This window comes from Pistacia vera, unplaced genomic scaffold (genome assembly GCF_008641045.1).
Source record: "Pistacia vera cultivar Batoury unplaced genomic scaffold, PisVer_v2 Contig451, whole genome shotgun sequence".
Classification (NCBI taxonomy): domain Eukaryota; kingdom Viridiplantae; phylum Streptophyta; class Magnoliopsida; order Sapindales; family Anacardiaceae; genus Pistacia; species Pistacia vera.
The window spans coordinates 829,509-842,048 of NW_022196281.1; the positions used below are offsets into that span (position 1 = coordinate 829,509).

At 35.1% G+C, this 12,540-nt stretch overlaps 1 protein-coding gene across 1 annotated transcript; it reads right to left on the reverse strand.

Moving 5' to 3' along the window:
• Nucleotides 1-11,702: 11,702 nt before the first annotated feature.
• Nucleotides 11,703-12,128, reverse strand: LOC116144682 (uncharacterized mitochondrial protein AtMg00810-like). Its single transcript, XM_031430132.1, has one exon. The coding sequence runs from the start codon at nucleotides 12,126-12,128 to the stop codon at nucleotides 11,703-11,705; it is 426 nt and encodes a 141-aa protein (XP_031285992.1).
• Nucleotides 12,129-12,540: the final 412 nt, after the last annotated feature.

Consider the following 12,540-nt stretch of genomic DNA (forward strand, 5'->3'; position numbering starts at 1 on the left):
CCACCCGATAGATTGATTCAGCAAAGTAGTTTCTGTCAACGATATGGTTACCGTACAATTCAATCATTTCATCATACGTTATCTCGACGGTACGAAGGCATAGAAATAATGTCAACCTTCGGTTACTCTCAATATTTGTATTCAGTTTCTGGACCAATGACCTGTTTTAAACTAGATAGGTACAACTCAATCCCACTGTGGCCACAGTTTTAGTGTCATTGCCATATACTGAATTGCACCAGAGATAACTTCTCCCGTACCTGGGAGTGAGATCCTCTGTCAATCCACCATAGTCTTGATACACTCATTGATACAGCCAATCACCACTGTATTGACAACTCTGAATAGAATTGCGTTAGGCTAATGTCAAACTGTACCAATCGGTGCACAAGGCGCTCCGATGATCTCAAGTCTAAGGATCACATGCACCACCATTCGTTAGAGGATTTGTTCCATAGACACTAGGGTTACCATCCATATGGAATCCTCTAGGGTCTGTCCAAGAACTTGCTGTGGTATATCTGCCTACAGCAAGCACTCAGTTGTTGCACTAGGTGTCACCAAACAACCTTGACAAGTGAGATTAGTCACTGTCTTTCGACAGGGTCGTTCAACACTATGATAGCCTTACCGTATTATTTATGCCCTTACTGTAGAATAATACTAGGGCTACGGATGTTTCTAGAATGCCACCATATGTGCTTATAGGGTTCTCACTATCAAGATTTGAAACACTTGATACCCTCGTCACGGTTCTACCATTCTAAGGACATATATAAATACATATTGCAATAATAATGATTACGCGATATAGAATAAAATGCATTTTATTGATTAATGAACATTATTACAAGAGTCAATTCTACAATAATTGATTGGCTCTAGGGCATCTACTCTAACAATCTCCCACTTGCACTATAGCCAATCATTCATGTATTTAATACCAAATGATCTCAAGTGCCTTTCATGCTTCTACTGCGACAGAAGCTTTGCTAGTGGATTTGCGAGATTGTCGTCAGTATGCACTTTACTAATCTGCACGTCTTTCCTCTCAACTATCTCTCTGATGAGATGGAATCATCTGAGTATGTGTCTGGACTTCTGATGAGCTCATGGTTCCCTGGCTTGAGCAATGCTCCATTGTGTCACAATAGATGTCATAGGATTAACAATCGTGGGAACCACACCCAGTTCAGTAATGAACTTCTTAATCTAGACTGTCTTTTTGGCCGCATCTGACAATGCAATACTCAGCCTCCATTGTAGAATCCGCTACAGTGTTTTGCTTGGAGCTCTTCCAGCTCATGCACTGCCATTGACACAACATACAAACCCTGATTGCGATCGATAATCATCCTTGTCCGTTTGGAAACTAGATCACTGTATCCTCTTACAGTGAGCTCAGCTTCCCCTCCATAAAACCAAGAACATATCCTTAGTCCTTTTCAGGTACTTAAGAATATTCTTGACAGCCATCCAGTGACACTCACTAGATCCTGATATCTACGACAAGTGCTCAAAGCACATGAGACATTAATCCAAGTACATAGCATGGCATACATGATGGATCCAATTGTTGATGCATGGTCCTCTTCATCTTATCTCTCTTATCTTGTGTTCTAGGACACTATTCCTAGAGAGATAAACACCATGTGACATCGGAAGAAATCGTTTCTTGGATTCTTCCATACTGAATCTTTTCAGTACTTTGTTAATATATGCACTCTAACTTAGGCCAGGCAACCTACGTGGTCTATCACGATAGATCTTTATTCCAAGGATGTAGGTTGCTTCCCTTAAGTCCTTCATGGAGAAGCACTTAGATAACCAAGTCTTTACCAACTGCAAGTTTGGTATATCATTCCCGATTAGAAGTATGTCATTGACATACAACACTAGGAATACTACTGAGTTCCCACTCACTTCTTGTAAATAAAAGGCTCATCTTCGTTCTTGATAAAACCAAATTCTTTTACGGTTTCATCAAAACGAATGTTCCAGCTCTTGAAGCTTACTTGAGTCCATAAATGGATCTCTGAAACTTGCATACCTTATTAGCTTGACTATCAAGAACAAAACCATCAGGTGTGTGTCATATACATATCCTCCTCAAGGTTTCCGTTCAGGAAAGCAGTTTTGACATCCATTTGCCAAATCTCATAGGCATGATATGAGCAATTGCAAGCATAATCCGGATGGATTTAATCATGGCAATTGGCAAAAAGGTTTCTTCATAGTCAATCCCATGAATTTGTTTGAAACCTTTTGGCGACCAGTTGTGTTTATATGTAATATGCATGTTGCCATCCATGTCAGTCTTCTTCAAAGACCTATTTACACCTTATGGGTTTTACCCCTTCAGGTGGTTCCACCAGAGACCACACTTGGTTCTGGTACATGGAGTCCATCTCAGATTTCATGGCTTCTAGCCATTTAACAGAATCTGGATCTAATATAGCGTCTTCGTAGGTTCTAAGTTCATCGTCTTGGTAGATGTACGTCACCATGTTGAGTCATGAGATAACCGTATCTCTCAGGCTCTGGCATACTCTCCCAGATCTACGTAGCTCCTGTGCTACCTGAGGTGGTTCACTTTGATCCACAAGTTGTGGAGTAACCTCCTCATGATGCTCAACCAATTCCTGTGGCACATCATCCCGTCCTTTGTCTATTATATGTTATGGTTCTAGAACTTCATCGAGTTCTACTTTCTCCCTCTAGTACTTCTTAGAAATTATTCCTTTTCTAGGAAGACACTAGATCGAGCAAAAAAAATTTGCGCTCTTCTGGGTGGTAGAAAATGTATCCTTTGGTCTCCTTTGGATACCCCACAAATACATTTACAGGATTTTGGGCCCAGCTTGTTCGAAGTCAATTTCTTAACATAAGCTTCGCAATCCTAAATCCTTAGATAAGACAAGTTGGCTTTCGCCCACTCCATAGTTCATATAGAGTCTTATCTACAGACTTTGATGGCACACGGTTCAAAACGTGAGTCACAATCTCTACCATTCTAAGGACATATATCAATACAATTGCAATAATAATGATTACGGTAGAATAAAATGCATTTATTGATTAATGAACATTTTACAAAGAGTCAATTCTACAATAATTGATTATCTCTAGGGCATCTACTCTAACATTTGAGTGTTGAATGGTCCGTGTAGACTATCACCTTGGCACCTAGCAAATATGCACGAAATTTATCAAAAGCAAAAACCACAGCCAACAATTCTTTTTCAGTGGCGGTGTAATTCAATTGTGCATCAGTGAGTGTTTTGCTAGCATACTGAATTACATGCAACACTTTGTTTTTCCTCTGTCCTAACACTACTCCTAATCCAAAGTCACTAACATCACACATCAATTCAAATGGTAGTCCCCAATCGGGAACTGCAATAATAGGTGTAGACACTAATACCTTTTAGAGTTTAAAAGGAATGCATGCATTCATCATTAAAATCAAAAAGCAACATCTTTATCAATAAATTGCAAAGGGGTTTAGAGATCTTAGAAAAATCCTTGATGAACCGTCTATAAATCCCTGCATGGCCCAAAAAACTTCGAACTGCTTTACATTGGAGGGTGGTGGCAGCTCTTCTCAATCACGTCTGTCTTTGCTCGATCCACTTCTATGCCGTCTTTTGAGATTTATGACCTAGCACTATCCCTTCTTGGACCATGAAGTGGCACTTCTCCCAATTGAGCACAAGTTCATCTCCTGACATCGCTGCAAAACAAAAGAGAGATTAGATAAGAAATATCAAAACGAACCAAAAACAGAGAAGTCATCCATGAAGACTTCTATAACTACTCACCATATCTCCAAAGATCGACTCATGATCCCTTCCAAGATTCAATTCCAATTTCTTCATCTCCAAATTATAATATTATCTAAATTAGCTTGTAATTGAAACGTACACCACGAGCCAAACGTCATCTAAAAAGTGAAATCAGAAAGAACAACTCTGTATCAAAGCTTTATTTAGGGCATTGTTCTAGTGAGATTGGTTGCACTGCATGAATTGTAGTTGGAAACTAATTGAGCTAGTTTACGCTGCTCAGGGGTGACACCAACTTCTTGTTAAAACATAGGTCAAAAGTAAAGCTAACACATACATTCACCTTAAATTTAGGCAACCAGAACATAGAAACTTCTATACAAAGAAGCAAACTGCATAGTAGCTTTTAGATTAGGATAAAATGAAGAAAAACATATGAACCAAATAGCAATTACTAACAAGCAACACAAACTCACCCAGATAGAAAAATGCTGATTTTGAGCTATAGTAATGAAAGAAAAAATAAACATTTTCAGCTTGAGATTAGAAGACAAAATCAATCTTTGGACTAAGAGCATCTCCAATGGGAAAACATCAAATGGTGTCCAAGTTTTGCTCAAATCATACACCAAAAGTCACACCAAATTGGTGTGGATGAATAGTATTGCACCAAATGTGGTGTGATACTATTCATCCACACCAATTTGGTCTGACATATTCATCTGTCACAAGCATATTTTATTTCCTATTTTTGTTAGTTAATTTTTTAATTTGTATTTATGTTAATTTAATTATATTTATATTATATTATAATAATAAATTCGTAATAACTATATATTAAAAATAAATTACTATCAATATAGAATTTCACTTTTGTGTTGTTTTTTATTTATTTTTTGTGGTATTTATATTAGATGTAACTTTTTATATTAATTGTATGTTTATTTGATTAACAAATGCTTAATTTGATTGAATTATTATAATTTTCAAAGTTATGTTAATTAATAAAAATATTATTCTCAATATTTAATTAATATTTAAAAAATAATTAGTAAAATAATTAACTGTTGAAAATTAATAGAAATAAAAAATATTCTAAAAATATTTTTTTAAATAATATTGATGTAATAGATTAGAAATGCGATAGTAAAATGATACCAAAGTTATACCATTTGATGTGTATATGCTTGGGATTATCTAATGAGTGATGCTTTCATGCAAGAGAAATCCGTTGCCGCTTTTTCTTACTTCCCTCTGACTTGTCTTCAGTAGCTTTCAGATTTTTCTTAAATTACGTCAACAAGATAACCCAACAATTGTAGATTTATAGATGAAAGTGAAAAAGAAAAAAAAGAAACTTTCGAATCATCACAAAAAATACCCTCTTAATGTTAATATGAAATAAAAGTTGAATAAGTTTGACTCTACTTATGACAAGAGAACAATTTCCCTCCATGGTTTCAAAAATACACAATATTACCCCTAAAGTTCGTCATTGTCCATTTCAATCTCTATTTGACCAGCTTTGACCAAGAAAACTCCAACTATCCTTATTGTCATTAACAAAATTTTATTGTTTTCTCACAGAGAATCAATCTGGAAAGAGTGATATAATTGCTGTATGAAATGATTTTGACATATTCAAGCCCTGTTTGTTTATGATTTCTCTTTTAAATTCAGTTTTCCCTTACTCAAATTTATTAAATATGCGGTCCTTTACGATTTTTCAAAAACTTTAATACTGAAATAGAGAAAACGTCGGGAAGCATGGACCCACTTTCTATATTAATATTTTTTTAAATATTTTAAGTCCACTTTCATATATAAACCAACATTTAAATATTTTACTATGTCTTCTCTTTCCCTTAGATATTTTTCTTTTCTTTCTCTTCAACAAATAATTTTCCTATTAAATCAATATTTTAATAAAAATTACAAACGTGAACTAGCAATTGATATATTTAAAATAAGCTCTGAGACGAATAAAATAAGTGGGAGTATGATGAGTTTTATTGGTTGTTGAATCAATAAATCTCATGTTTTTATTTTATTTTGTATTTTGAACAAACATATCGTATGTATTTATTTAAAAATGAATACACAAAATTCATAATGAACACTTTTAAATTCCTAAAATTATCATTATTTTTCTGATAAATTTACTATATGTTACTTACCAGTGGGGAGATTTTTATGATTTTATTTAATATTTAATTATAAATATAAAAAAAAAAAATCAAAGTGTGAGAATTGTTCTAATTTGAGATTGGTTTTAACTGAAGAAAGGATTTGAAGGCAAAAAATTTATTTAAGGTTGTTATGAACACTATTGTCTATTGGCCTTGTTTATTTCATACACTAAATAATAGAAGAGTAAATTATTTAAGCCCACAAATAGTAACTAAAATTATACACCTATTTATATTAAAAAAAAAAAATACACATTTTATTTCTTATGTTTAATGAAGTCAGATTAGTTTAAAACTTTCAAGGTTCTTCTCAAACGCTTGCTCCATCTTAAGTCCATCAACTCCCTTGCCGCTTCCATTATGTAACACCAAAAGAAAAACAAGGAACAAAGGGAAAAACTAAGGAAAACAAAAAAGATGAAGAGAAATGACTGAATGCATGACTCATTGAAACTGAGAAGCGAAATTGCATGCTTATCAAGCTCAGGGCAGCAAAAGAGAGCACAGTGCCCATTTCCACAGGTTTTTTTCATACAAATTGAAATGAAATTAACATGCAAAAAGTTTTTGAAATGACAAAAATACCATAAATAATAATGAAAAAAAAAATGATATTAATAAATCTTTACACATTGGCCGGTATGATGGATATATATATTTTTTGCTCTGAAAAACAAGTCTCTTGTTTATAACAACATTATCTAAGGGTTAAATAATAAATTTAGAGTGTTGTTATTTAAGTCTAGTTAAAATTCTAAGTCTCGTTAATAATATATGGTATTATGCTAATCTCTTTAAAAGTTAGAATCGGTGTTTACATTCATTTTAAATGTTAAATTAAGAGTAAACGGCTTTTTTCCACCCAAGGTTTGGCCTAATGACACTTTTCCACTCAAAATATTTCAAAATGACACTTACTATCCTATGTTTGTTTAAATATAGTGTATACAAGTGCCTTATACATTCAGTAAATTGTAGTTTGTTTCACTCAGTATTTAATTATTAAAAACAAAACATAGTGTGAGAATTGTTCTACTTGAGATGATTTTAATTGAATAAAGGCTTGCGTTTTAAGGTTTTTGAATGCTTAGAAACTCTAATAACTAGTAATGAAATTTATTTTGAGATATCAAGTTTTATGCATAGTAAGCTCATTGAATTGTTTGTATATATGCAAATGTTGATAGTGAAAGCTCAAAGGGATAAAATTGATATTAACATGCAATTAGATTGATTAATAATGTTATTGAAAGTTTGAGTTTCTAAAATTCCATGTAAGATCTAATGCTTTTAAGTTTCAGATTATGTTATGGTGTAGGAATGAAAATTTTGTATGTTTAGGACAAATACCGGTAGAAAATGTTTTTTTGCTATCAATTGACGTAGATATATAATTCATAATATGCTATTTGTTATAAACAAAAAATGATATGATTATAAATGATGACCTCGGAAATAAGTTCTTATTATGGGATTGGTTTTTTTGAGGTATAAGCGTGTACAATGTGTTTGCTTATATATACCAAAAGATTATAATTTGTGGAATTTTTTATTATCATTTATAGTAGATTTCTATCAATTGCTTTAAGAAAAGTATGAACATCAAGCACGATATGCCGGACATTGTATTGATTTTTAATAACCACTATTGATATGATTGATCACATCACTTAGTTAGGGTACAAATGATATTGGTGTTTGATTAAACTTCATTTGATAACATAAAATTAAAATTGAATTCGATAATAACGTTGTTATGACTTTGTTGGAGTTAAATTGGATTTGATTTTTGTTTGTGGTTGGCATGATTTGAAGGCATAAATTTATTTAAGGTTCTTACGAATTCTATTGGTTGGTCATCTAAAGTTGTTTATTTCATAGAAAGAGTCATGTTATTTAAGCATCCACCAAATTCATGTAAATTCTATAAAAATAAATTTTATTAACTAAAATTATAAACCTATTTATATTTAAAAATAATATTTTATCTTCTTTTCTTATAATCTAACTCAATAACCCTCATACTGTCTTCAGTAATAGTAACACTAATCCAATGCAAATTAACTAATTCCATGAGCATTTAGCTAGCAAGGCTTGACCTAAGAGTCAAATTTTTTTAGCTAATGATTGGAGGGAAGAAACCAAAAGGCTCTTGGTTTTCCATTGAATTGGATGGAAGAAGATAGAAAGTATCATTAGAATATGAGAACAGTATGTGTACTATCAAATTAAACTACCAAAATTCAATAAATAACAATCAATATTTTTATACTTTTAAACTCTTTCATTTCGTATTCTAACAAGTCTATCTTTTATAACTTGATAAAGGTTTATGATTTGCAGTTTGCAAAGATGATCTGGTGCCTTATAAAAGTATATGTTTTTGTGTGTTAATTTATTTTCTTGAATATTAAATTTTTTTATCCTAATCAAGACGTGTTGATTTATTATAAATATATATAGGAAAGAAGACAAGGTTACTAGAGGATGTGCAATTTTATTTAATAAATTTATTTTTATGAAGTTTAGAAACTAGGAAGAACCTTAATGGGGCTCAGATAACGACATCTTATAGAAATTTCGAAGATAAAAATTTGTCTGTGGTTTGGTTATAATGACTGTAGATGCAAAAAATCTACCGTCATGAAACTAGGGTCTGATCCCGTGGATTGAGGTCACTGACAATCCGCTAGACCTGCATACATGAAAGGACAAGCATGAAGCTTCCAGAAAACACCAGGGTGGTGTTTGCCGAAGGCACTCTGACGCTCAAGTCAGCAAGGTGAAAGAGATTATTTGATAAGAATTAAGGAGATGAAGAATTACCAGAACTCTTGTCGGAAGCTAGGACTACGGCAGAGGCATCGGGTTCTTAGGAGCAAGAACTTTAGGAACAAATAGATGGTTTTGAGTAGTGTAGATTGACTATTGGAGATTCCCCTTTATAAGAGGGCAGACCTCTGTTTATATAGTAACTCGAGGGGTTGGAATCTTAGTAAGACACTGAGTGCTACTTTGGGAGATAATCACTATCAAGAAAGAGATAGGATTTTTTTTTTTTATCAGAATAAGTTTATTGTTTGAGTAAGGTTCAAAATCTCAACAAAAGAGGAAATAGAATATGATTCCGATTTCCTATTTATGGACTATTGTAAGCTAAGGGGCTGGAACCCATTTCAGCTTAAATTGTAGAATATCCCAACTCATAAAGTGGGCAGTTCACAAGGTGATTAAGCATAAGCTCAATCGAGCTTGGGCTAAGACCTTAGGTCGTGACATGTTATTTCGTTTTGGGGCTCGTCAAGCCCAAGACGATTTTTGGCCCTAACAGTTAGCCCCCACTCTCTAAGTTAAGAGTATTTAGCTTAGAGAGTAGATTTAATCGAATGAGTGCAAACTGAGCGGATTAGTGATAGAGCTCGTTAGGTCGAATGGACCGTTGTGTGGATTAGGTTGATGACTTGTCGATTTGAGGTGCAGTCCTTCAATCAGTCTGGGCCAATTGAATGTGTAAATCTATAAATCGGTCTGGGCAGATCAAAGTGTGAATCAATAAATCATTCGGGCTGATTGAAGGTATGAATCAATAAACCAGTCTTGGCCGATTGAAGGTGTAATTCTATAAATTGATCTGGGCCGATTGAAAGTGTGAATTTATAAACGGTCTATGTGATTGAAGGTATAAATAAATAAATCAGTCTAGGTTGATTGAAAGTGTAAATTTATAAATCGGTGTGGGCCAATTGAAGGTGTAAATCATAAATCGGTCCGGGCCGATTCAAGGTGTAAATGTATAAATCGGTCTGAGTTAATTAAAGGTGTAAAGCAATAAATCGATCTGGGTCGATTGAAGATGAAATCAATATATCGGTCTGGGCCGATTGAAGGTGTAAATTACAAAGTGGAGCTTGTGGTTGAGTCAACGTGACCGACTGTTGTTGAAATTAATGTATTAGGCCTGTGGCCAATTGATAAACCAATTATAGTTGAAAAAATTATAGATATTGAGTTCGATGCCATGTCGGCGTGACCGACTATTGATGTAATTGGGTCTTGAATCCGAGTCGATGTAAATCAATTGTAGTTGAAAAAATTTGTAGATGCCAACCGAGGCCTTGTTGGTGTGACCGAATTTTGATGTTATTGGGCCTCGCGTCCGAGTCGATGTATTCAATTGAAGGTAACATAGTAGACGATTTGAAACAACTTCATATGGTATTTTGCATGGTATGCTAGTTATCCACAATAAATTGAATAAGAGAAGTATGATGCGGATGTGCAAGACCAAATGAAAGATAAAACTCAGATGTTCATGCCTGTATCAAGTAAAGCCATATGGAGAAGTGATGCAAAACCAGGGAAGAATAATCTGACCTGAGAAATGACATTCTGGCATGATGTTTTTAGCAACAAGCTTTCCCCTTCAAAGTGTCGCACCCATGCTCCTGGTCAATCATTACAGCTTTAGAGGGGTTTCTATTCTTTGTAGAGTAGTTTGCCTTGGAGTTGGTGAAATGGCATCATTTGATCGTTTTTCATGCTAGCCGAGTGAAACTTGGCTTTGCTATGGTTGCTTGAGTTCGATTTCAACAAGTGGAGGAGTTCAGTCTATTGACAACGAGCATGATTAGGCCAAGTTGACTGTAACTGATTCTGTCTAAGCGTGTATGAGTGGTTGAATGGAGGTTCTGGAGATCTCGATTCATCTTGGAGGATGCAACCTTTGAAGGTGTCTTTTGTGGAGTCTTGTTTTCATATTATGCGGTAGCCAGACTGACTACAAGAAGGTGGCTTGGCCTTCGATGGTGTGACGCTAATGTGCATCCTTAGTGGTGATGGGTTTTTTAAGCTTTGAAAAGGAAGCTTTTGGATTTGATAACTTATCGATTGGTATGCTGTCTGAAGGCTTTTTCTTTTCGACTCAGTCTGCAAAGCTGATTGAATTATGTTGAAAAGAATAGTTCCCAATAAGCGCTTTCAGCAAAAGGGTTCTTGGTTTCAAGTTGGTTCATTCAGTGGGCCAAGTCGAGTGGAGGGTGAGCCTTCGTTCATTGCCGTGTTCGATAGAAAGTCTAGAATTCACTTGTGACCAGAGCAATCCTATATTTACAAATCTTTAGAGATAAACAATGGTCTCTTTGGAGGGTAGCAAAACTAAGAAAAACAAGGGAATGGAGAGAAAAAAACTAAGAAACATAAGGGTTGGAGGAGAAAAATTGTAAAGATTTGAAGAGAATTCACCATACCGCTTGAAGTGGTGAGTATTTCTATTTATATAGATATACAGAATAATCAATCTAGAATCAATCTAGATATTTACAAATCAATTACAGTGAAGATGATGGAAAGAATATTATAGAATCAAGGCTAGAATCATGGGTCAAAATATTATGTCTTAGATTAGGCGAAGTTCCTCAACACCCCCCCGCAAGCTAAGCGTCGGGTTGGAACAGACGTGAAGTTGGATCAAAAAAATTCAAAAAGTGGTCGAGAGATACTTTTGGTGAAAATATCGGCAACCTGTAGGTGCAATGGAATAAACTGAGTGTGAAGTTTGCCAGAAACACAAGCTCCCGAAGAAAGTGATAGTCTAATTCAACATGCTTGGCTCGCTTGTGGGAAACCGGATTTGAGCTCAAAAAATGGCACTTTTGTTGTCACATGAAGAAGAGGCCGCTGTGGAAGAGACACATTTAAGTCTTGAAGAAGGTGCGTAATCCAAAGGAGTTCAGCAGCAGCATGTGCAAGGGCCGAATTCAGACTCACAGCTTGAACGAGAGACTGTGGGTTGTTTCTTAACACTCCAAGAAATCAAATTTCCTCCAAGATAGATGGAGTAACCGGAGGTAGACCGGCGAGTATCAGGGCATCCTGCCCAATCAGCATCAGAGTAGGCAATGAGAGCAGTGGGAGTGGCAGAGGAGCAGAAAGTGATGCCAAAATGAAGAGTGCCTTTGATATAGTGAAGAATTCGCTTGACTGTGAGAAGATGATCTGTTGTTGGAGCATGCAGGAATTGACTGACAGAGTTGACAGCATGGGCAATATCTGGTCGTGTGATGGTCAAGTATTGAAGGGAACCAACTAGAGATCTGTAAAGAGTAGGATCTGAGAACAGAGGACCCTCAGCAGACAAGTGATGAGATACAACCATAAGAGTGTGGACTGGTTTGCTGTCAAGTAACTAAGCTCGAGTAAGAATGTCCCGTGCATATTTCAGCTGACTGTTGAAAAGACTATCTGTTGTTGTCGAAGCTTCAAGGCCAAGAAAGTAGCTGAGAGGACCTAAATCCTTAGTGGCAAACTCAGAGTTGAGTTTGCAGGTGAATCTGTGGATGAGAGATGAGTTGTTGCTAGTAATAATAATGTCATCAACATATAGAAGCAAATAAATTATATCAGAGTTTTTATGGAAGACAAATAGAGAAGTATCAGCTCGACTGCAAGAGAAACCAAGCTGAATAAGGAAGGAGCTAAAGCGTTGGAACCAGGCACGAGGTGCTTGCTTTAGGCCAGAAAGAGCTTTCTTTAGCTGACAGACATGATTAGGAAAACGAGGATCAATG